The sequence below is a fragment of the Gadus morhua genome, chromosome 9 (genome assembly GCF_902167405.1).
Source record: "Gadus morhua chromosome 9, gadMor3.0, whole genome shotgun sequence".
In the NCBI taxonomy this organism is placed as follows: domain Eukaryota; kingdom Metazoa; phylum Chordata; class Actinopteri; order Gadiformes; family Gadidae; genus Gadus; species Gadus morhua.
The window spans coordinates 23,263,651-23,289,160 of NC_044056.1; the positions used below are offsets into that span (position 1 = coordinate 23,263,651).

A 25,510-nucleotide genomic window follows, 5' to 3' on the forward strand; every position below is an offset into this window, starting at 1 on the left:
CGCTTCTCATAATTTTGAACCCACCGACCAATGGCCCCGTAACCTGGCGTACAAGATGTACATTTGGTGCAGCCTCTTGGCTGGCTTGGCTCTCTTGCCAATCTTATTAAAATCCTTGTTTCCATACTTGAGAGACGACTGTTGTTACATGTGGAGAAGCTTAAAGCTGGGCGCACGGCTGACCCTCTACAAGAGACTCAAACCCTTCTACAGCATTCTAGACCGCTTCTTGGAAACAGCGAAGAAGCATCCTACCAAGACCTTCCTGCACTTTGAAGGCAATGCGTACTCCTACTCGGAGGTGGACCGCCGGAGTAACCAGGTGGCCCGTGCCCTGCAGAACCACGCAGGCCTGCAGGCGGGCGCCGCGGTGGCGCTGCTCCTGGGGAACGAGCCCGGGTTCGTGGTGACCTGGTTGGGCCTGGCCAAACTGGGTTGCTCGGCCGCGCTGCTGAACACCAACATCAGGGCCAAGGCGCTCCTGCACTGCTTCTCGTGCTGCGGCGCCAAGGTGCTCATCGCCTCGGCAGGTAGGCTGCTGTCCCAACCACATTGTATACAGGCCTACTCCGTTTTTAATGTTTTTTTAATTGATTTTTGTTCATGTTTTTTAGTGTAGATAATACTTTTCTTTTATACTTCCTTATTTGTATGAAAATGAAAGTATAGACCTAGATCTTCTGTCGTTTTCGTTTGAACAACATCGTTTGCTGCCTGTTGCGCAGCGTGTCCGCAGTGAAGGCAGCTCTTCATAGGGATTACAGCCTATAGATCCTATAGGCTGTCTATATAGCCCTACTATAGCCTATGGGGCAGCGTGGTTTTCATAGGGATTACAGCCTATAGGGCGACGTGCACTTCCATAGGGATTACTTACAGCCTATAGTGGTGTAGTGTTCCCTGGAGAAGTGGGTATAGCCTACTATTCATACCGCTCATATTTCACCTTAGATTAAAAAAACGCATATCATTCTCTTCCACATCAATCATCTCGTTAGATATATATATATAATATCAATATATATGTAAATATCATATGATGATTGAACATCATCATTCGAATTATTCAACAATCGAATCAGTAAAGGCAGCGAGTATTAGCCAATAAGAGGCAGAGTAGCGTGGGTCATGGCGCACAGAGCTTTTGGCCGTGATATTATATATACAATTATATTATATTATATTATATTATATTATATTATATTATATTATATACTATTATATATAGAGCTCCGGGAGTCGCAAACGGCAACATTCACTTTCTCCTCCATGCTGCAGTTCACCCCGGACTGCACTGCACTGAGTTTGACGGTTGAACGCTGTTACTTTACATATGTCACTCAGTGGCCACGCTGTTGAACACTGATTGGCTGTCATCATGCGAAATTCGTGTCTAAGTTGAAATATTTAAACTCGAGCGAATTTGTCGCTGCACAAATCCTCGTGAACGCGCTCGCCTGTGCACGGCGAAAGTGTGGCGCGACAAATCAAAACTTGTCGCCGGTTTTCTCTCGCGAAAAATTCGCCCGATACGCGTCTCTAAGTTCACTTGTATGGGATCTTGTATGGAGGTAGATTTGTGTCTTTATTATGCAATCAAAAATAATAGGTTTGAGAGCAAAACTTTCCACACTGCAATCAAAAAATAGGTTTGAGAGCAAAACTTTCCACACTGCAATCAAAAAATAGATTTGAGAGCAAAACTATCGACACTGCAATCAAAAAATGTTTTATTGCAAGATAAATTAATGTGATAAAAAATATATTAATGGGAATCCAAAAGTTTTGTTTGCAAACCCAAAAGTTTTGTTTGCAAATCCAAAAGTTTTGTTTGCGAATCCAAAAGTTTTGTTTGCGAATCAAAAAGCTTTGTTTGCGAATCCTAAAGTTTTGCTTGCGAATCCAAAAGCTTTGCTTGCTGTTGAGCTGAATCTCGTGGGCGGGACCTACGCCGAAAGATGTAAGACACGTCTCTATTGGCCAGTCTCGATCGGAGTGACAGCTTGGCAACATCCACAGTTAGTAACGAGAGAGGGAGTTCTATTTCATGTAGGCTACGCCGTCTAGGCTTCGCCTTATGGGCTTGTCCCGTGCGCGCGCTTGCGCGCCCTGAAAATTACGTAGGCCTCCCTGTCAGCCGACAAGGAGACCATGGCAGAGGAGAGCAGGGCGATGTTGTTGACCGCCGCCGCGGATTGAGAGGCACAAACGAACACCCTGTCCGTCAGGCCGACAATCTGCTTCTGGAGGCGGTCGGGGGGCAGCGGCTTTTCGGATGTTGCCAAGCTGTCACTCCGATAGAGACTGGCCAATAGAGACGTGTCTTACATCTTTCGGCGTAGGTCCCGCCCACGAGATTCAGCTCAACAGCAAGCAAAGCTTTTGGATTCGCAAGCAAAACTTTAGGATTCGCAAACAAAGCTTTTTGATTCGCAAACAAAACTTTTGGATTCGCAAACAAAACTTTTGGATTTGCAAACAAAACTTTTGGGTTTGCAAACAAAACTTTTGGATTCCCATTAATATTTTTTTTATCACATTAATTTATCTTGCAATAATTTTTTTTTTGATTGCAGTGTCGATAGTTTTGCTCTCAAATCAATTTTTTGATTGCAGTGTGGAAAGTTTTGCTCTCAAACCTATTATTTTTGATTGCATAATGGCTTGCAGATATTACTGAATGGTGCGCATCTGGGGGGATTTAGAAGTGGGTATACACTAGGGCTGGGCGATATGGGCCAAAATGAATATCTCGATATTTTTTTACTATATCTCGATACATGATATATATCTCGATATATTTTGAATCTCCTCTAGAGCACATCATAAATGCTCGATTCAACCATGTCTGGCATAATGTTACGTCAGTAATAATTCTAGTATTCCTGAAATATAAGTCTGCATGTAGATTACATGAAACAACATATTGTTTAAACTCATTAGTGCTTTGTATTGGAACAATTTAGAACTTGCACATAACAAAAGGAAAATCCCAGCAAGTTAGATTTACCAACACAGCATTTATTCAAACCGTTAATTATTTATTAACTGTTTGCATAATAATTATTATATATACACTGCCAGACGACGGATCCAATGCTATTCTTTTTCAAAACCAAATCCTCAGTTCCCATCCTTTTTTCTCTCTCTCGCTGTTCTCACTCACCGGTCGGAGGTACACACACCTACAGCAGCGCGCCGTCCAGACTACGTCACACACGCGCGTCCATGAGAATCTCGCGGACTCGCAACCGGCGGGGGGAGTGAGTGTGTTTGTGCCATTGCATGTCTTTACCTTTTGTGCACGCACTGCACTGAGTTTGACGGTTGAACGCTGATTGGCTGTTTACGTTACACATGTCACTCAGTGGCCACGCTGTTGAACGCTGATTGGCTGTCATCACGAGAAATTAAAATACATTTCAACTCGAGCGAATTTGTCGCGCCACAAATCCTCGTGAACGCGCTCGCCTGTGCACGGCGAAAGTGTGGCGCGACAAATCAAAACTTGTTGCCGGTTTTCTCTCGCGAAGAATTCGCCCGATACGCGTCTACGTTCACTTTATATGGGATTTTGTCGCCCCGTCGCGTTTGGTGTGAACGCACAATGAGTATGCCGGCGGCGGCAAAAAGAAACAGATTACGTGCCAATTTGTATTCGATGTTCGCGACAGGGGCATTTTATACATCCCCTGGAGAACATCTCGCGATACATCGCATATATTCGATATATCGCCCAGCCCTAGTATACACAATGATGACTGAAAATTAAGTGGGTATACGCCGTATACCCGCGTATACCCTGGACTACACCAGTGCCTATAGGGCACCGTGATGCCGACACGCACTTGCACACTGTCATTTTTTTTTTTTCTTTTTTTCATAATTGAATTTTTACTTATCTCTATTTACTCTATCTTGTTTTGTTGCTGTTATATGGCTGTTGAGGAAACAAGCCTGTACAATAAGACCCTGATGTGATTCTGATGTTCAGAGGTAAAGGATGCGGTAGAGGAAGTGCTGCCGGCGCTCATCGAGAAGGGCATCAGCGTGTACTTGCTGGCGGACACCTGCAGCACCGAGGGCATCGTGCCCCTGGCCCAGAAGATCTCTCAAGCCTCGGAGCAGCCGCTGTCCCCGGACCAGCGGGCCAACGTCACCGTCAAGAGCACCGCGCTCTACATCTACACCTCAGGCACTACAGGTAGAGTTGGCTCGGTCGTGAACGAATCAGTTCGAATGAACAAATTTTTAAGACGAACAAACCAAACTGGTTCTTCTCTATCGTTCGTCTCGTTCGTCTCGTAGACTCGACTCCTCCCAGACCCACTAGTCGCTGACTCGCTGACAGTTCATTCACTCGCTGTGTGAGTGGTGAGGAGGGACCGACTGAGTGACGTCACAACTCACAAGAGCCAGCCAATCGTATGCTGTACTAGGACTGAGTCTAGGAAGCTCTCGTTGAATTTTAGCCAATGAGAGACAGAAATCAACCGGTTTCTTGGGGAAAAAACAAATGGGCTATTATTCACATTGGCCGTCTATTGCATGGACGTATTCAAACAACACATTGGAAATATTTATAATTCGAAATTCGTCCCAGCCTTTATACCACATTTTTCACAACCTACCAGCTCTCATTGTGAACGCTAGTCACCGCGCCATTCGTTTCAATGGGAATCGCGACGTTATATTTTCAACATAAAGTGTACATATTTATCATTTGAAATTCGTCCCAGCCTTTATACCACATTTACTCTAAGGTATATAGCATATAACCGCATTGTCTGATTACAGTTTAATTCATTTTTTAATTCATTGCATCACAGAGAGGCCGTTTCACATGTTAACAATCAGCGACTGGTTCACCTCAATAGATTTGATTTGAAGGACGCATACTTCCACGTCACAGTGTCCCCCAAACACAGGAAATTCCTGCGTTTCTCATTCCAAGGGTCACACTACCAGTACAACCGTCCCCCGTTCAGCTATTCTCTAGCCCCACGAACGTTTTCCACGTGTGTGGAGACAGCTCTCCAGCCGCTGCACACAACAGGAATGAGAGTACTGTTCTACTTGGATGATCTGCTTTTGCTGGCTCGCTCCAAGGAGGAAGCAGCTATTCAGACAAAAAAGCTGGTAATTCACCTGTGAAATTTAGGCTTCGCCATAAATTAGAAGAAAAGCTCCCCCCTACCCTCACAGAGTTTGTTGTATTTGGGGGTAGAGCTGGATTCAGCTGTAATGAGAGCACGGCTCTCACAGCAGAGGATGGAGACGCTGTGGTCCCTCCTCCGCCGCTGTTCCCCGGGCAGCGTCGTGACAGCCCTCTCTGTCATGAGGCTGCTGGGCATGATGTCAGCCGCTCACGCGGTGGTGCCGCTGGGGCTACTCGCCATTCGTTTCAATGGGAATCGCGACGGCCCATACTTTCAACATTTACATATTTGTAATTTGAAATTAGTCCCAGCCTTTATACCACAGATACTCAAGGGTCTATAGCATATAGCCGCGTTGTCTGATTACAGTTTAATTCATTTTTCACAATTGACCAGCTCTCGTTTTGGGCAAGTGAAATTTTTGCAGCTAGATTTAGTCTTGGGCTGCACAGGGTTCTGTTTATGAGAGCCTAAAACACCCGGGACCCCCGCCATCATTGCTAAATCAAGTCTATTATCTTGCTGATATGTTAAACATCCAATAATCAACTACACCCCCATCCCACTGTGTTTGGTTAAAGTTGTAATGTTGACGTTTGAGAATGAGAACGAGGGTCTGAGAACCGTGCATTCCATGATTCGATTCACCGCTACCGGAAACTCGACTGAACGAACAAACAAACGAGGGGCTGAGTCTGACTGACTCAGAGAACCGTGCATGATTCGATTCACCGCTACCGGAAACTTGACTGAACGAACGAACGAACGATTCGCGAACGACTCCTCTTGGCGAAATGAATCACGGAAACAAATCACTAAATCCAACCTACTACAGGTAGGATCAGCACCACCTACACCACCTACTGGTAGAGTCTACACCACCTAGCACAGGGGTCGGCAACCTTTCTTTGTAAAGCGACATTTTTGGTTGGAAATGGGGTGTAGATAGCTGTATGGAGCCTCATATTTGTTGTAATAACAACAACTTTATCATTAAATAGCATGTATAGGCATATAAAACAATTGGATTTATGCAATGCATGTATCCAATTGCAATAAAACAGGCTACAAAACAAACATTTGAGTGGATATTACGTTTAACAAGAAATGCAGGTTTTTAAGTTGAAAGGGGAATCATAGAAAAGATCAGCCCAGCCCTGCTTTAAAAAAACAACACTGGTAAACATTTCAAACAATTGAATTGTGGCTGTCCAGTTCAGTGCTAAGAAGTCTTGTCACATTGATTCCCAGCAACACGTGGGGCCTGCATAAACAAAAAACCATGTTAACTCATTTAAAAGGTTAACAACTTGCTATAATGAATGACATAATCAAATCCAGTTTCATGGGATTTTGTTTCTGAATTTCATTGTAGAGCTTCTGAATATCAGGGCTGTATGATGTTGTCTTCAGCTTATATATGTTTTGCCTTCTTTGGATCCATAGCTAGGCGTTTTTAGAAAGCTACCCGCTCAGAAAATAGGCGCAGGATAGTCTCGCGATGCACATTTTGTGCAGAAAACCATTTTTAATGCCTTATACAAGCAATGTATTTTCAAAAAGTGATAATGTATGGTTGACTTTTGGCCTACAACCATCATTGGAAAATTAATCCCATAAATGTTAATTTGAAGTTATAAAATAAAATATTTTTTTTCTTTTTTTTGGCCATAGAAAAACAAAAAAGTTGTCTAAAGTACAATCCGAAAAATGCGTAGACAAGTATTAAAAAAGTAAGGGCGGCGCCAAAGGGCCACGGTTAGCCGACCCCTGACCTAGCACAAGTAGGTTCTACACCACCTAGCACAGGTAGGGTCTACACCACCTAGCACAGGTAGAGTCCACACCACCTAGCACAGGTAGGGTCTACCCCACCTAGCACAAGTAGGGTCTACACCACCTAGCACAGGTAGGGTCCACACCACCTAGCACAGGTAGAGTCCACACCACCTAGCACAGGTAGAGTCCACACCACGACAGGTAGAATCTACACCACCTAGCACACACACCTCCGATAGGAAAGTATGCATTACATACTAATTTAGACCCTAAAAGATTGAAAATAAATATATTTTGAAGAAAATCACATTAAATGACATAGGTATCTTCAATCAGCAATCTATACTGAGTCGCTTGGCCTGCCAGCTGCAGTTAGCAGCTTCGTTCGTCAACAGAGAGAAACCGTTAACAGATCTCCTCATTCTGTGGGCACCGCAGGGATCTTTATTCCTGAGAAGTAAATCTGGTTTATCGTCCTGTAATCTAAGATGTTAGATAGGAAGGATTCTCTGCAGGACAGAGGATGCAGCTCCCTCTTCTATGTGGGGGACCCAATCCTGTAGGGTCTGCAGGATGGGGGGCCCCACAGTGACCCTGTGGATGTATCTTTGGGGGGACAGGTCTACCTAAGGCAGCCATCGTGACCCAGGAGAGGGTCTGGGCGGCGTCCTTCATCATGGCGGTGTCCGGGATCAGCTCTGATGATGTCATGTATATCAACCTCCCGCTCTACCACAGCGCTGGCTTCTTGATCGGCGTGTGTGGCTCCATTGAGAGGGGTAACACATATTTTATAAATATATTAATAATTATAGGTTGATGACTAGTACTACTCACACTACTACTACTACTACTACTATTACCACAACTATTACCTCTGCTTCTATTGCTACTACTACTATTACCACAAATACTTCTAATAATACTAGTACTGCTATTATTACTTAACACTACTACTACTACTACCAATAATATTACTACTCACACTGATGTTACTACTACTACTACTACTTCTTGTACTACTACTATTACCACAATTACTTCTTATAATGCTAGTACTACTATTACTTATACTACTACTGTTACTACTACCATTCCCAATAGTATTCATTCATAAATCTGTAACACAATACAAACACTTTAGAAGCTTGAACAAATTAAGTGTGAAAGGATGCAGATGGTTTCACACTTGGATGGCTCCATCTATATTTGTGTGTGTGTGTGTGTGTGTGTGAACATCAGGTGAAGGCCATACCTGTGACCTACGTAGAATAACCCAGATCTGTGACTGCAGGTATGACCTTTGTTCTGAGGAGGAAGTTCTCTGCCTCTCAGTTCTGGGAGGACTGCAGGAGGCACGACGTGACAGTGATGCAGTACATCGGGGAAACAATGCGGTACCTCTGCAACACGGCCAGGGTGAGCAGCAGCAGAGCACCGCGGGACAACGTAGCGGCAAGGGAGTGTTCAGAGGAGCCCACGTCCCGCCATAGGAGGAGCGCTCCTAGGGTCCCCTTGTTAAGACGAGCATTCAGAGGAGCTCTCGTTAAGAGGAGCTCTCGTTAAGAGGAGCTCTCGTTAAGAGGAGCCCTCGTTAAGAGGAGCCCTCGTTAAGACAAGCATTCAGCGAGCCCTTGTTCAGAGAGCCCTCATTAAGACGAGCCCTCGTTGAGAGCTCTCGTTAAAACGAGGCCTCGTTCAGACGAGCTCTCATTAAGATGAGCCCTTGGTCAGCGAGCCCTCATTCGTTAAGCCCTCGTTAAGACCAGCCCTCGTTAAGACGAGGCCTCATTAAGACGAGCCCTAGTTGAGTGCCCTCGGTGAGAGCCCTCGTTCGGCGAGCCCTCATTAAGACGAGGCCTTGTTCAGCGAGCCCTTGTTAAGGCGAGCCCTCATTAAGACTTAGCAAGCCCTTTTTCAGAGCCCTTGTTAAGACAAGCACTTGTTCAGCGAGCCCTCGTCAAGAGGAACCTTTCTTAAGACAAGCCCTCATTAAGACTTAGCGAGCCCTCGTACAGAGCCCTCATTAAGACGAGCCGTCGTTCAGAGCCCTAGTTAAGACCAGTCCTCATTCAGCAAGCCCTCACTTAGAACCCTTGCTGCTTCAGGTCCACCCTGGGGGGGATCATGAAACACAAGGCCCTGTACAAGATGTGGTGCAACGTGTGATGGTTCCAGAATATGTTTGGAGTGTTCTGGTTGTTATATGGATGGACACTGCTACTAGTTCCTTATTATATTTTCTGTGTTGGTCCTTTTCAGCAAGGGAATGAAAAAGACCACAGAGTCAAGTTTGCCATCGGGAACGGCATCCGCACCGACGTCTGGACCGAGTTCCTAAAGCGCTTCGGAGATATCAAAGTCAGGGAGCTGTACGGGGCCACGGAGGGCAACATCGGCTTCATCAACTACACCTCAAAGATCGGGGTGGTGGGCCGGGTGAACCTCCTCCACCGGGTAGGTGGAGCAGCCCTGAGCCCCTCTCCGTCATGATAAAGTACAGCCGCTCCCCAGTCCAATGCCGCCCCCACACTGTCCCTGACTTTGGCTTTAAATCCACAATGACTTTCCTATTCCCCAGAGATTCTTCCCGTACCTTTTAATCAAGTTTGACATCGAGAAAGAGGAGGCAGTGAGGAACGCAGAGGGCCTGTGCATCCCGGCGGCCAAGGGTGAGCGGACTGAGTGAAAGTGACGGATAATTCTCCAAAATGCATTGAGGCCAAAAATAAAATCAGCCCTTATGATTTAGTTAATACTGCAGCCCAAGCTTACAGAGCATTTAAAATATGTCAAGCTGTAAGATGGAGTCATCTGTTTCCATTTGAGTGAATAATGTCATTATTCCTCAGGTGAGACCGGACTCTTAGTGGGAGCCATTACTAAAATCTCTCCGTTCAATGGCTATGCTGGGAACCAGCAGCAGACGGATAAGAAACGTCTGAGCAACGTGCTGAAGCAGGGGGACCTGTACTTTAACAGCGGGGACCTGCTCCGCATCGACCACCAGGGCTTTGTGTACTTCCAGGACCGGGTGGGGGACACCTTCAGGTAGGTCTGCCTCCCTCGCTTACAGCTCAGATTTTATATAGTTTATGGAACATTTTGGTTACACTTCACAATGAGGGAACATTAATTAACCAATAATTAACATGAGTTAATGCAGTAATTACCATTATAATAAAGCTTATTGTACAGCGTTGCTGATGTTTTAGATATGTTCCTTCTCTGTAGGTGGAAAGGGGAGAACGTAGCCACGGCGGAGGTAGGAGACATCCTGACCACGTCTCACTGCATCTATGAGGCCAACGCTTACGGGGTGAAAGTGGAAGGTGCTGCATTAGTAGTCACTGTATAGCATTATCATTGAGAAAAGATAACTTAAAGTTGGTCCAGTCCTCATGTTTCCATCCGCTGCTCTCCAGGCCACGAGGGGAGAATCGGGATGGCAGCCGTCACTCTGAAGGAAGGGGAGGAGTTTGATTGTTCGGACGTTTTCAAGCAAGTCGTAAACTACCTCCCCTCGTATGCTAGGCCCTGCTTCATCAGGGTGCAGGTGAGGCTGGTGGGATGTTGCACCCGGTTTATACAAAACTGATATTCATCAAGAAATCTGATCCAATATCAGGCTTGAGGTACATAATGGACCTGGACGATAACGGCTCCATAAAGTAAAACATGCTAAATGTATCCTTTGCTTTGCGTTGTTAGGGCTCTCTGGAACTGACTGGTACTTTCAAGATGAAGAAGGTGAAGCTAGTGGAGGAGGGCTTCGACCCCTCCCTCATCTCCGACCCCATGTACTTCCTGGACCCCCAGAGAAAGACTTACGTTCCGCTCACCGAGAACATCTACGCGTCTATATCTGCCGGGGCGGTGAAACTCTGAGACCGGCACTGGAAGTGAAATCTGATAATGTGATTCTTAAGGAAAGGTTTTGTCATGTTTTTTGTGCAAGCAAGCTTAACCGCCTGTTTACAGAAGTGTCGTACCGGCTCAAAGTAGGACTCATAACTCAGCTAATAATAATGCAGGGATAGATTTTTAAGATCCATTTTAAGATCTTTTTAATTGAACAAAACTCTAGTTTGTAATTTTTGTATGAACATAGGCCATCATTGTCAGATATTGAGGCGCTTTTGAATAATGTTGTATTGTCAATCATTAAATTGTGATTAATAAAAGGAAATGTTTTCTCAATGTCAGGACAGATTATCTTCCATTAAATCAAGGAATGTGATATAATGACCAAAATCTTTTGTCATTTGACAAAGTGACAAGAATTTCTTGTTGGTTTATCCTATGCCGTTTTCAAACCCAATTGAGTTTTAAATAATCTGTGAACCATTTGCTAAATGGACTTTGCAGCAGATTCTAATTCTAGTCTGTCCTTTCGTCTGAACATTTCTTGCCCATGTGTTTGGAGATGTATACAGTGTGGTTGAGTATTGAATTAACCTTTGCACAGTCATCCACATTGCTCCTAGTTGGCAAAGTCCCACAGAACTCCCAAGACCTTAACCCTGCCAAACATTGCATTTTGTCATTCGCTGTGATCAGAAATCAAACAACCCATTAGAAAGTTCTTTAAAAATGAATTTATTTATTAATACAGTGATATACTTAGAAATGTGTTGCAAAGGAAACAAATAAATAAAAAGAATGTCAGCCACACAGGAAAATAAACTAGTGTTGGAGTTGAAGCAGTGTTGTCATATCAAAAGAAAATCGTACTGATGTGCCATAATAAATTGTCTATTAGTACAAAAATACATTTCAGGGCACACAATACAGCATCCAGTATCACAAATAAAGGAAGGGGGAACTCGTCAAAGCAGACCCTTCAAGTACATATCTTTTAAAATGATTTAAATCAAGCACTTTTCTTCTATTTTGTAAATAAGAATAAAAAGATTTTGTTTTGGACTGTTAAAAATGCCTAGGTGGTGTGTGTGTAGTGAGTCTGTAGAAAAGTGGGTTCTTACTGCTTGTGTCAGTTCCAAGGCTCAGGGCTGTCCCGGATACAAACATAACCAATGTTGCTGCGCTCTTTTTTTAGGAAACCTTTTCTTCTTTTATACAAAATAACAAAGATGTACAAAAAGTTCATTTACAGAGAACCAAGGCCATATGCTAGCTATATGTACAGCCATAATTTAAACATTATCTAGACTTAGTCGTTTGTTTTTTGTGTAGTTCCTCAGACTTCATATGCATAGCAGTAAAATAAAGCATACCTTTTTCGTCAGCCTCAATTATTCTTGTGTGCTAAATCAGAGTTTACTGATATGAGGAGATGTAGAGAGGCGCCATCGACCCTGGGGGGCCGACCGCGCTAACTGAAGCACTGAAAGGGTTTTTAAACTCTCACTGAAAAAGTTAATATGCAGATAAGGCATCACTGCTTGCAGTGTACGATGGGTTCTTCATGTGTTGGAACTTAGTAGCAGGCTTCTGGACCTGAGTCATAGCACATGCATAGATCTCTAGACAGCAGGAGTTTGTCAAATCAAGTCAGTATATTAATCTACGGTAAAACATTGCTACAAAAAAGATCTGTTCTAAACATTGGAGAGGACCCATTTGCAAACAAATGGGCTTCTGATGCTAATACTTAAACCTCCATTCTTCATATAGTATATTGATATATATATATATATATATTTATATATTTATTTCTTCTTTTTTTTCATGATGCCTAGCCTTCCTTCATAACCGCTGCGTCGGGCTCAGCGTGTTTCCAAGTCCTTAAGAGATTCTTCGAGAGCCAGTTGCGTGGCCACAGCCCTCCCAAGAACAGCGTTCTTGGACATAGCAGAGGTTCCTGTTTGTGAGTGCTATACAGTATGCTAAATCTCCCCCCCCCCCCCCGCCCCACTGTAATATTATTAAACTCTCTAGTTTCCTTTTTCTTGCTCTGCTCCTCACCTTTAGAAAAAATTAGACAAAAAATGTCAATCTGAAGATTATTCAGTCTGCGGCACTGGTCATGCATTCCAACAACAGTTCCGTTTTTTTCATATAATTCGTTTTTTTTGTGTTAAATCCTTAAAGATATACTTTTTTTTGCAAGCCTTCAAAGCACCAAAAACATAAAAATAAATGAAACCAAAGGAACAGGGGGGGGTTACAGCCACGGAGGGCCGGGGGGGCGCCCGGTCTAACGGGGGGTCTGGACTCGTTCCAGGGTGGACTTGTGATGGTTCTCTGGTCGTTTGCGAGGGGAGGGACACAGTAAACAGTGCGAGTGTTGTTTCCAGTTCCATACTTCCTCGGGCGGTGTGGCTCAGCCCCGGAGGCCATGGAGGGAGCACAGCAGAGGAGCGGCGCGGGGGGGGCCTCCCCCTGCCCTCCACGCACACCAACAGACCAGCTGTCACACCTCAGAAGTGGTCGATGAGCACAGAGACACAGTTTGCGCCCACCAGGTAGTTGGGGTCCCCAGGGAGCGATTTGTTCTGCCAGGTCTTGGGGTCACCTGCAGTCCGAAGAGATGAACACAACCAAAGTGACAATGGTTAGTAAACAGGGAGGAGTGGGGAGTACTTATTAGTAGTAAATAATAAGTACAGGCAGGGCTCCAAAGTAAAAGCGTGGATGCATGGCCGGTTGTGTTGGAACCAGGAAAGAGAGGGGAAGCGCGTGGACAGTAAAAAGAAGAAGCCCCCCTTAGCCCCAATGAAGTGGACCAAAGCCACAACAAAAGAGAGTGTTTGTCGATAGAATATTGTTTATATGCTGACCTTCGCTGCTAGACCACTTCCTGCTGTCCTCTGGACAGACAGGTCTCGTCCACACTCCAGCATGTGGTCATACTGGGAGTGTGGGCGATGAGGAGAATCATTAGTATTCTTTATTCATTATTATTCTTTATTAACCACAACCGTCCATCCAGCCCTGAACACATAGTAGCCCACCGGCTCTTGTTCATACCAACCAATGAGCAAAATAAAAAGGATCCGCACACCGAAGTCTACCGGACCCCCTAAACCCAGGACAGGAGTCGCCCTCACAACCCGGATGAGATGACAGGTCAGCATGGACAGTGCTTTGCTCATTGGGCCGGTTTCAAAACAACAAACCTTTCCACCTTCAAGCGCATGCTATGGTTGGGGGTGGTTTCAGTTTCAGACAGACAGACAGACAGACAGACAGACAGACAGACAGACATACACATTCAGACAGACAGACAAGACACGCTCCTCCTGACCCTCATACTAGCATTTGAAAGCATAGCGTTCAAATGAAAAACAAAACGGTAAGAGCCCAACAGGGCGAAGGGAGAGAGAGAGGACAGCGTACCCGACGAGGAGTCAGAGGATTTTAGAGCAAAAGACCAACCATCTGGGGTCATAGACGCACAGTGAGGCAGGCGCAGCTCCACCGGCTTCAGGAACTTCAGTCCATGAGGGCCACACATCACCAGGGGGCTCAGCAACGTCTCCCCTGTGGCGCAACATACACACACACCTGGTTACACCTGGATACAGTGTCACTTCAACACACACACACCTGGTTACCGCTGGACACATTGTCACTTTATTACACACACACACACACACACACACACACACACACACACACACACACACACACACACACACACACACACACACACACACACACACACACACACACACACACACACACACACACACACCTGGTTACACCTGGATACAGTGTCACTTCAACACACACCTGGTTACAGTGTCACTTCAACACACACACACACACACACACACACACACACACACACACACACACACACACACACACACACACACACACACACACACACACACACACACACACACACACACACACACACACCTGGATACAGTGTCGCTTCACCACGCACACACACACACACACACACACACACACACACACCTTGTTAACAGTGTCACTTCAATACACACACACACCTGGTAACACATGGATACAGTGTCATTCAACACACACACCTGGTAACACATGAATACACCTGGATACAGTATAACTTCAACAGCACACAACCTGGTTACTCCTGGTTAGGGTGTTGGTCACACACACACACACACACACACACACACACACACACACACACACACACACACACACACACACACACACACACACACACACACACACACACACACACACACACACACACACCGCTCGCTAATTCTGCTCCTCAACCATTATTTCAGAAAAAATAGTTGTATAGTATGTACAAATAGTATATCAACACTTGTAAAGAGCATAGATATACACTTGTAAATAGTATATAAATACTTGTAAATAGTATATGAAAACACTAGTAGATAGTATATACACACACTAGTAAATAGTATATAAAAATTAGTGATTAGTATATAAACACACTAGTAAATAGTATGTAAACACTATTAAATAGTATATAAACATACTTGTAAATAGTATACAAACACACTAGTATATAGTTTATGAACACTTATAAATAGTATGTAAAAACATTAGTAGATAATATATAAACACACTAGTAAATAGTATATAAACATACTAGTAAATAGTATATACACGCACTAGTAAATAGTATATACACACACTAGTAAATAGTAAATACACACACTAGTAAATGGTATATAAACACTAGTAAATAGTATGTGGACACTTGTAAATAGTATATAAAAACTCTAGTAGTTAAACACACTAGTAAATAGTATATAAACACTTGTAAATAGTATATAAACACTTGTAAATAGTATATAAAAACACTAGTAGATAGTATACAAACACACTAGTAAATAGTATACATTAACACTAGTAAATAGTATAAACACTTGTAAATAGCATATAAACACACTAGTAAATAGTATAGAAACACACTAGTAAATAGTATATGAACACACTAGTAAATAGTATATGAACACTTGTAAATAGTATATAAACACTTGTAAATAGTATATAAAAACACTAGTAGATAGTATACAAACACACTAGTAAATAGTATACATTAACACTAGTAAATAGTATAAACACTTGTAAATAGCATATAAACACACTAGTAAATAGTATAGAAACACACTAGTAAATAGTATATGAACACTTGCACATGATCAAGTGGTGCTACATACCTTTCTCCTTGTCCAGCGGCGGCAGGATGCTGTTGTCGCGGCACACCTTGAAGTAGATCTCCTGCTCCACGCTGTCGGGGATGGCGCCCTGGGGGATGATGATGCTGACGCCCGTCTCGATGGAGCTCAGCACGCCACCGTTGCAGTTGAAGATGCCGCGGGCCGTGGCGACCACCGTGTGGCCTTCGTCCTCGTCCTCGTCCTCCAGGGCGCTGGGGCTGGGCGGAGACGCACCAGAACACACCAATCACACCACAGCTTGTTAGTCCACAGCCAATAGGAAGGCGCCTATAGCCCTGTGAGCTTGTTAGCCCCCGACCAATAGGAAGGCTCTGATAAACCTTTTATTGAGTTAGACCACAACCAATAGGAAGGCATTCATTTTGCCACCAGTTGTTTTCTAACTGCCCTTACACGTTGTCCCAAGTAGAGCTCAGCCTCATGCTAAGCTGTCCCCGTGTTTGGTTTCCTCTCTGGCTCTGATGGTGAGCGAGATGGTCCCAGGTCAGCTAGCCCCTGCCCCCCCTTCGCCAGCTCCTCACCTGACGGGGATGGCTTTGGGCGCGGCGCTGACGTTGTTGTGCTGGTACTTTGGCCGGTTGTCCATGGTGCGTGTGAAGGTGTCCAGGCCACTGTCGTGGTCCAAGGGCTGGGGGGAGAGCTGCGGCTTGCTGCCGTTGTTGTTGCTGCTGCCGCTGAGCCCCAGGGGGGGGGGCTTGGCCGTGTCGTTGGGCAGCAGGTTGTGGTTGAACTTTGGGCTGTCGAACTTGCGCTCGAAGGGCCGGGCGGAGCTGGTGTAGGGCTTAGGGACGTAGCGGTTGTAGCTGGCGGGGGTGGGGGCGCCCAGGGCCTTGGGGGGGGCCTCGGTGCCGTTGACGGGGGACTTGTCCGCGAGGCCGCCCCCGCGGGGGGGCAAGTAGCCCCCCTGGGCCAGGTCGTCCCGGCCGGCTGGACGCAGGGCCACCGCCTCGGGCTTGGGGGGGCTCAGCACGTCGGGGATGGAGTTCACTGTGGGAGTAAACACACACTGAACTCACCCGCCATCAAACACACACTGAACTCACCCTCCATCACTCACACACTGAACTCATCCTCCATCACACACACACTGAACTCACCCTCCATCACACAAACACTGAACTCACCCTCCATCACACACACACACTGAACTCACCCTCCATCAAACACACACTGAACTCACCCTCCATCACACACACACTGAACTCACCCTCCATCACACATACACTGAACTCAACCAGCATCAAATGACCATGGCAATGACCATGGTCTCTGGATATACAGTACATTAGAGGATTATTCTGATGTTCATGCCTGCCTTCAGGCATTGACTTATGATTACAAATAAGCTTCAGGTGAAAGTCTCACAAACTTACCCTCGTTGGGGCCAAGTTTGGGCAGAGAGTTTGGGGGGATGGCGGGGGTCTGCGGGGGTCCGTACTGGGAGGTGGGGCTCATCACGTGCATGGGGTCGTACCTCTTCTCCACCGGACTCACCTTCTCCATGGACTCCACCCTGCACAGTGAAACACAAGAAGGGCGTGACTTCTACAGACCGGTCCAACCTGCTCCTCTACAGGGCCCATGGGCGGGCAGGGCCGAGGTAAGAGGAGACAGACCTGTTGTAGTGGTAGGACAGCTGGCCTGGTTTGGGCATGTCGTGGAAGCGGTTGATGGCGGGCCCGGGCTGGCTCATGGCCTTGCTGTCAAAGCTCCGCCGGTCGAAGTAGGACAGCTGCTTCCTGTAGTACTCCTCGTCCTCGTCAGGGTCGAAGTGGTTGGGGCGGCCCTCGTCCTTAGGGTGGGGCTTCTGGGGCTCAGGGGCCCTGGGGCAGGGGTCAGGGGAACAGGGAGAGGAGAAGGAGGGCAGAGACACACAGCTCTGTTGAGAAAACTCTAAACTAAATATTGAAATAGATATTTATATAAATAGAATACTTTTTTTCAACCAGGCTCCTGGCCACCAGAGGGAGCTGCCACGTTATCAAAAGCTCTGTGGGGCGTCTTTACAGGAACCGTTTCATTAGGCTCCTCCTCCCCTACCTGTAGCATGGCCGCTCCTGCTCCAGGTTGCTCAGGGAGTTGGCCTTGAGCACGGGGCCGGGCGCCATCACCGGCCTGGGGACGTCTGCGGGCTGGAGGGGGGACAACGCAGAACAACAAGCTCACCGTCAGCCCCTGCCACCGCAGGTCCCTCTACCAGGCACGTGTGCAGTGATCACTAAGACACGTCGGGCTGTGGGGTACGTACCCGTGGGGCCGAGGGGTCCCCTCCGTCCTTGGCCCGGTCCACAGACACCGAGCGCTTGTTCTCGAACATCTTGACCCTGTTGAGCACCGACTGGGGCTTCATGGCCGGGTCGTCCTCCGGCTCGTCCCGGGGCGGAGGGCCCTTACCGCCCGGCTCCCCCGGGGACTGGCCGCCGCCGTCCCCCTTCAGGGGCCCCTCGCAGTTCAGCCCCGCCTCGTGCCCCGACTTGTACAGCCGGTTGGGGGGCCCGGGGTTGTAGGCGGGCCGGGGGGGCGCGTCCCCGTAGTACTGCTTGGGGGGGTCCGGGGAGCGCGGCGAGCTGGCCCCGGGGAAGCCGTGGGCCTGCTCGGCCTCGTAAGGCGAGCGGGCGTCGTAGGGCCCCGGGGGCGGGGCCTCGTCGTAGCGGCCCGGCCCGGGGGGCTTGGTGTGGCGGGGGCGGCCGTCGTAGCCCAGCGCAGGGGGGGGCTCGTCGTAGCGGGCCTGGGGGGGGCTGTACTCCTTCCCGGGGCCGTCCTCGTAGGGGGACCGCTGGTGGTAGCCCCCGGGCTGCTGGGGCCCCGGCTGGTAGGGGGTGGGCGGGGCCGAGGTCGGCTGGTGGCCCTGCTGGTAGCCGCCGGCGGGCGGGGCCGAGGTCTGCTGGTCGTAGGGGGCCCACTGGTCCTGGTAGTGGGGCACGCGGCTGTCGTAGTGCGGGTGGGGGTCGAAGGTGTGGGGCTTGGGCTCGCCGTAGCCGCCGCTGGCGTCGTAGCCGTAGGGCGGGTGCTCGCTGTCGCGGTATGGCTGTTTGTCCTGGAACGACGGCTGGTGGCTGTAGCTCAGCGACTGCTTCATGCCGTGGTTCACGCGCACGGGGTCATCCATGTTGTACAGGTCCTTCTTGTACATCTGTGGGCAGAGGAGAGGAGATAACTGCAGCCGTCAGACAGCGGCAACACAACACAACGGGCCACAGGCTCAGTTCAACATAGTCTAGATTAACCGGCTCAGTGCTCGAATAGAAATCCTTTGGGACTTTGGGATCAACTGTGCAAAATATTAATATGACATTCGAGTTAAAGTGCAAAAACACAGGCAGACTTGTTCGTTGTCAAAAAGAAAGGCTGAATGTTTGTTTGACATGATGCCTTTCAAGAATAAAGTAGTAGGAATGTAATGATTACCACATTTTGTAGACCTAGGTTGAACCAGAAGGCTATTTGTACGTTTCTGAAAGGCCTCGTTTCAAACGTATGATGTGTAGCCTGTAGACAGCAGATGCAGTGAGCTCTACTTAATGTTAAAGTAGCTTGGAGGCTAATGAACAAAATTCTGCAGGACAACACCCCAACATGACGCCTTGGTTGGAATTAAGTTTGGTTTTGTTCATCAATACTTAACGGGGGTCCAATTTCAAAAATACTGTCTGCAGGTTATTTCCATCATGCCACCAACATTCAGTTTGCTTCTAGTGCAAAGCAAACATAGACCAACTACTGGCAGTACAGCCGACGGTACAGCTAGCGCTACAAGGGCCAGGCCGACACGCTCAGAGGCAGAGGCTCAAAGCTGAGAGAAGAAGATCCAGAAAGAGGATTCGACCAACAAATCCCAAAAGATAAAATCAAATCAACCATCAAGGAGGCCATGCAGAGGAAGAACACACAGTGGAACAGAGGTCCGTCAGGTCTTGATCCACAATCAGAGACCCGGGACCCCGGGCCGTTCCACTCAGCCGGCCCCTGTTGTGCTGCCGCGGGCCGGTCTGGGGTGCCCCTCCCCCCGGGGCCAGAGACACCAACGGCTCAGCAAGGTCCCGGCGTGGGCGGACTCATGCAGGGGGAGAGCGTGAAGGAAGCGTGTGCGAGAAGTCAGGCGGTTATAACACACACACACACACACACACACACACACACACACACACACACACACACACACACACACACACACACACACACACACACACACACACACACACACACTGCCCCCCAGTGGCCGGTGAGGAGGTAGCAGCAGGAACAGCAGGAGGAGCAGGAGGAGGAGGAGCAGGAGGAGGAAGAGGAGGCAGGGGCAGCAGGAGCAGCGCGGGTACCTTTGGTTCTGGACCAGGCTGCCCGCACAGGAGGGGTTCATGTGGAGGTGGCGGAGGAGGAGGTGGTGGTGGTGGGGGCTGATTTAGCTCGGGGACAGGGCTGGGGCTGCTAAGTAAGTCGGCCTGCGGAGGGACGCCGGCCCCCTCGAGGCGGGAGCCCTCGAGCTGCGCGGGGTGCTCCGCCCCAGGGGGCGTGGCCAGAGCGGCCTCGTCCTGCTGTGGAGCATCGTTAAGGACACACGTTCACTACACGCCTCACACTCGCTCACGTGTGCACCAGGAGTCCTTACACGTGTCAGAACAACCCATCATGTCACTGTGACCATGGAGGAGACGTGGGAGGGGGGGGGGGGGGGGGGGGGGAGCTCAGGACCTTACCTGCTGTGGGGCGGCCATCTTGAAGCCGGCCGGGTCGAGGCGGTGGGCGGGGTCGGGCTGCGGGGGGTGCTGGTACCCGGGGTAGGCGGGCGTGTCCTGGATGACGGGCGGGTCCTCCCGGACAGGCTCGGAGGAGCGGGTGATGGCGGGCTCGGTGGGCAGGCCCACCTCGTCGTTCAGCGTCTCGTCCAGCTCCTGGTCGGTGTAGGCCCCGCCCTCCGTGTCCGTGTCCTCGTAGTCCGAGGTGTGGCGGCTGTCTGTGCTATACATGGAGTACTCGCTGCCCGGTGCTGACAGGTAGGACAGCCGGTCGTCGTGGATGTCCAGGTCGTCCTCTGGCGCCCCGTCCGCCTGGAGGGGGGAGGGGGGAGGGAGGGAGGGAGGGAGGGGGTGGGGGGAGAGAGAAGGAGACAGGCAGAGGAAGAGTGAGTGAGAGAGAGAATAACACAAGTAATTATGCCAGGCACTTTCACTGAGCTTGCACGCATATTTCTCTGCAAGAGCGATACTGAAGCTTGTGAAGAGAAAATCATTTATTGAGCGCACACATAAAGTGAAGCAGCAACACGTTTCTGCTCGCTCGGATGTTGTTTCTGCTCGTGTGGTGATCAACTTTTTGGGACAAAGTGGGCAGAGCCAGCATTGGCCATTGTATCCCTAAACATGATTGCTTACTCTGACCCTATGACATATAGACGTGGATTTCGCTTAACCCTAGACATGGCCCTGTAAACTCCTTATGTAGGGAGCATTGTTCCATTTAGATTTTACTACTTTATATATAAATACAGATATACAAATATATCGAGTAATCAGACGATCACGGTCTTACACTAAAGAAATACGTACACTGCAGTATTTATTTCCTGATCAGCATTTTTAACGTTTATATTTCCTGGTCTGGTTATATCATATATACTGAAGTTATGCTAATCTTCAGGGATGAATAAGGTTCACACTGTACTCTTATTCGTGACAGGCATACTGATATGTTTGGTGAACGACCTCAAGCTGTCTGAGGTGAGCGCTGGGCTTTATAGTTCTCCAAAGAGTGTTCTGCGACCTCATCTCTGGAGCAGACTCTTGGTTAAATGTGAGCTCGCTGATGTTCCCCAAAAAATACTCCAACACTCCAAGAGGTGTTTGGACTCCCCCTGCAGCATGTAACCAATCTCATTCAGGGACACACTGGCCACAGCTTGCTCCGGCTACTAACTAAGTGGCCGGATATAAAAATATCTGTGCGAGCAGGAAAACACTTAGCGAGCACGATCGCAAAGACAGCATTTGTGAGCAGGGCGGCGTCAGTTGTGTGCCGTTTCACTTTCGTTGCTCAATGGATGATTTTCTCCTCCCAGGTTTTGTAATTGCTCTCGCAATCAGAGAGACCCTGCAACCCAGCGCTCGCAATAACCGTTTGGGGCATGATGGAGAGACACGCAGAAAAAGTGGGAGTGAGTGAGAGAGTGAGCAGAAATGATGTGGGTGATAGGGAAGCATCGGGAGTGTCGAATGAGAGAGAGTGAGAGAGAGTGAAAGCGAGACAGGCAGAGAGAGAGTGATTTTATGAGTGAGTAAGAGTGATGGGGAGATCAGAGAGTGAGTGTCAGTAAGTAAGGCAGACAGATACAGAGATACAGAGATACAGAGCGAGAGACCGAGACACAGAGAGTGTGAGTGAGTGAGAAGCAGAGAGTGAGTGAGAGTGAGTGAGTTACAGACAGAAATCATTGGATCTCCAGATAAAATAATGTAGCATATTGTAATGAAGTATATTGTCTGTTGTAAAAATCTGACCCAAGGGCCAAAATGGACCACAAATATGGCCCTACAATAAAGACAAGTGTTCTTCCACTGATCTTAATGAGGTTCCACTGAGGTATCACCTTGCCCTCGGACACCCAGACCAACTGGTTCTGCTGCTGCTGGATGGTTTCCTTCAGCGCGCCGTACCAGCCATCATTCATGTTGTTCATGTTGATGGTTGCTGGGGAGGAAGAACAATGACGTATCAATCACTGTTTATGAGCCGTCTTATCAACCCTGCTGCAAATAAACTCAACCGTTGTCACGTGACAACGTGCGGGGGGAGGAAGCCATGCCAGCCCCCTGCCCTCCCTGATACCCCCCCAGTGTGTGTGTGTGTGTGAATATTTGTAGCTATGTATGTATGTATGTATGCATGCATGCATGCATGCATGCATGTATGTATGCATGTATGTATGTATGTATGTATGTATGTATGTATGTATGTATGTATGTATGTATGTAAGTAAATGTATGCGTGTGTGTGCGCGCGCACGCACGCACGCACGCACGCACGCACGCACGCACGCACGCACGCACGCACGCACGCACGCACGCACGCACGCACGCACGCACGCACCCACGCACCCACGCACGCGTGCGTGTGTGTGTGTGTGTGTGTGTGTGTGTGTGTGTTCCCTCACTGGTGAAGAGGTGGTGGTTGTTCTTCCTCAGCTTGATGGCGCGCTCGTACAGCTTGCGGGCGCTCTTCCTGGACTCGGGGCACAGACGGGTCCTCATGTTCTTCACGCCCTGCTTGTTGTCGGGGTTCAGGAACACCACGATGGGGTACCACTGGGCGTAGTTCAGCCGGTCCACCGCGTTGGGCGTGATGTCCAGCACCGCGTGCTTGTCCTGCGGCGTGGGGACAAGAAGGCACACGTGATTGGTTGTTCACCGATTGCGTTGTTCGTAGAGGTGAAACATCAGCAGAGGTTCAAGACGGTACAACGGGCGGGGAACGTCGTCCATGAGGCGTTGGTTGAGGGCACAGACAGAAACACTCACTCTGTCGATGATCTGCTTGATGGTGTGAAGACGAATGATTCCTGAGCTGCGCTGGTCCGTTCCTGCATCCCTAGGTTCGCTCTCTGGTAAACATAGACACACAGCAGTAATGTAGAGACACGTCCAGACACGAGATTCATTGAGATTTGAGAATGGCTGCTTTGTTGTCATTGAACCGTACGCTGTGTCGTCAGAAAAACGTACTTGCAAGCTCAAAAATATCGGGCTCCTCCCTGGCTAGTTTTTCCCGGGCCACGTCAGCGATGGGCCCGAATATCACCACGGGCCTCAGGAACCCGGCTGGAGGAGCAGAGAACAGGAGGACCAAAACCCAGAGCAGTCAGGCTCCTGGAGGAATCCACTACCCCCAAACCAACCCCAAACACACTACAACAACACACTATTTAAATACATATTTTACTGTAATTTGCACAGCATTCTTGCACTAAAGAATCAGGTTGGCTCCACTACCACTTGAGCACTTTACGCTTACACATATTATATTACTTATTATCATCGTTTTAGTTTCCCGATATATTATTTACTTTATTTTAGAATTAGTATTCATTATTTTGTTCCATTGATGCTGCCAATTATTTTAACTTTTTTTACTTTATCTTGTATTGTTGCTGTTATCTGGCTGATGAGGAACTAAGCCTAACGATTGTACTCTTGTGTACAATAAGATATAATAAAAGTATTTCTGCTTCTGATTCTGATTCTGACCACACACAGATGACCGTCAGACCCCCCCACCCCTCACCTTCTCTTAGCACCACCCGCTCGTAGGCGGGGAACTTGGTCTGCACCGGCTGGGCCGACAGGTCCTCCCGGCTCTTCCTCAGGTTCCTCTTGGAGCTGCGCAGCCCCCTGAACCTCCAGAAGTCGGCGCGGTCGCCCCCCGCGGTCTTTGGGAGGGTGTACTGCACGCTGGAGAGCTGCTCCGCTCTGTTGGGGGGGGCGTGTGGAGATACAACCTTAAGCGCACTGCTCCTTAACATAAGGGTTCTCCTTAACATAAGGGTTCTACATGGCCTGCGACTCATTTAGTCTTAATGGTTCAGAGCATCGTGTGGGCTAGAGGTTAACCGTCTAACCCCACCCTCGATAAACTTTACATTTACTAAATGTACTTTTATTATTTATCAACCGTATTTCACTGGACCAGCATCCGGTGAAATATATTTGATATTGTCTTTGTCAATCTAATTAACCTAACCCAACACTCCCCCTCCCCCTTCCCGAGGACATTAAGGATTCACGAAAATTACTTCTGCTACTCCAAATACAACCCCTATCCTGGACCACGGCGGAGCAGGGCGTAACAAGGGGCGACCACGCCCATCCAACCCAGAGGATGGGCGTGTCCGCAGATCCACCACGGACCCCCCGGCGGCCCCCGGCGGCCCCCACGTCACCTGTTCTTGTTGGGGATGATGCCGCGCTCCACCTCCTGGTGGTTCTTGCCGATGCGGATGGCCAGCCAGGAGCCCAGCTTGCCGTTGTACAGCGTGTCCACCACGCGGAACACCTCGCCCTTGTTGAAGCTCAGCCCGTAGGGGGACTCTTTCTCGTACTCAAAGTGGGTCCGGATGTAGAACGAGTCGCCCACGTCCGACTCCACTATCCGCCGGTACACTGAGGCAGCAGAGGGACAGAGGGGGGACTGTGAGGAGGGCTGCAGGGGGTCTGGGGATCAGGTGTTGAGCTTCTGCACTCGGCACTCCTCACCGTCCTTCTTCTTCTGGGCCAGGATGGTGACCTCCTCCCCCTTGGGGAGGTCCAGGAGGAACAGCACCGCCTCCTCTCGGATGATGTTTGCAAAGTCGACGTTGTTCACCTGGAGAAGGAGCAGGGAGGTTTGATGAGCGCAACACGCATGTTGTGGGCTTGTTGCCTGTGATGTGTGATTGCAGCCTTTGATTCCACCCCGGGCGGGAGGCTCATT

At 48.4% G+C, this 25,510-nt stretch overlaps 2 protein-coding genes across 13 annotated transcripts in view; one reads left to right on the forward strand and one right to left on the reverse strand.

Moving 5' to 3' along the window:
- On the forward strand, positions 1–11,308 carry slc27a2 (solute carrier family 27 member 2). Its single transcript, XM_030365515.1, has 10 exons — positions 1–530; positions 3,995–4,204; positions 7,559–7,717; positions 8,233–8,357; positions 9,201–9,395; positions 9,520–9,610; positions 9,791–9,989; positions 10,173–10,270; positions 10,364–10,494; positions 10,650–11,308. Exons 1-10 carry the CDS (start codon positions 56–58, stop codon positions 10,824–10,826), a joined length of 1,860 nt encoding a protein of 619 aa, XP_030221375.1. The 5' UTR covers positions 1–55; the 3' UTR covers positions 10,827–11,308.
- A 213-nt stretch (positions 11,309–11,521) lies between these two features.
- Positions 11,522–25,510, reverse strand: part of tjp1b (tight junction protein 1b) — a 61,634-nt gene continuing 47,645 nt past the window's right edge. For 6 of the 12 annotated variants that reach the window (XM_030365495.1, XM_030365494.1, XM_030365500.1 and 3 more), the window contains 17 exons: positions 25,294–25,402; positions 24,981–25,200; positions 24,326–24,510; positions 23,767–23,862; positions 23,563–23,645; positions 23,199–23,409; positions 22,635–22,735; positions 20,749–21,099; positions 20,371–20,586; positions 18,303–19,187; positions 18,095–18,186; positions 17,671–17,877; positions 17,428–17,567; positions 16,576–17,041; positions 16,034–16,251; positions 14,241–14,384; positions 11,522–13,416 (listed from right to left, as the gene is read on the reverse strand). In XM_030365495.1, the coding sequence (XP_030221355.1) occupies positions 13,322–13,416; positions 14,241–14,384; positions 16,034–16,251; positions 16,576–17,041; positions 17,428–17,567; positions 17,671–17,877; positions 18,095–18,186; positions 18,303–19,187; positions 20,371–20,586; positions 20,749–21,099; positions 22,635–22,735; positions 23,199–23,409; positions 23,563–23,645; positions 23,767–23,862; positions 24,326–24,510; positions 24,981–25,200; positions 25,294–25,402 (3,819 nt within the window). In that variant the 3' untranslated portion in view covers positions 11,522–13,321. The remainder of the gene's footprint in view (positions 13,417–14,240; positions 14,385–16,033; positions 16,252–16,575; positions 17,042–17,427; positions 17,568–17,670; positions 17,878–18,094; positions 18,187–18,302; positions 19,188–20,370; positions 20,587–20,748; positions 21,100–22,634; positions 22,736–23,198; positions 23,410–23,562; positions 23,646–23,766; positions 23,863–24,325; positions 24,511–24,980; positions 25,201–25,293; positions 25,403–25,510) is intronic. The other 6 variants (XM_030365505.1, XM_030365496.1, XM_030365497.1 and 3 more) reach the window with 4 other exon arrangements.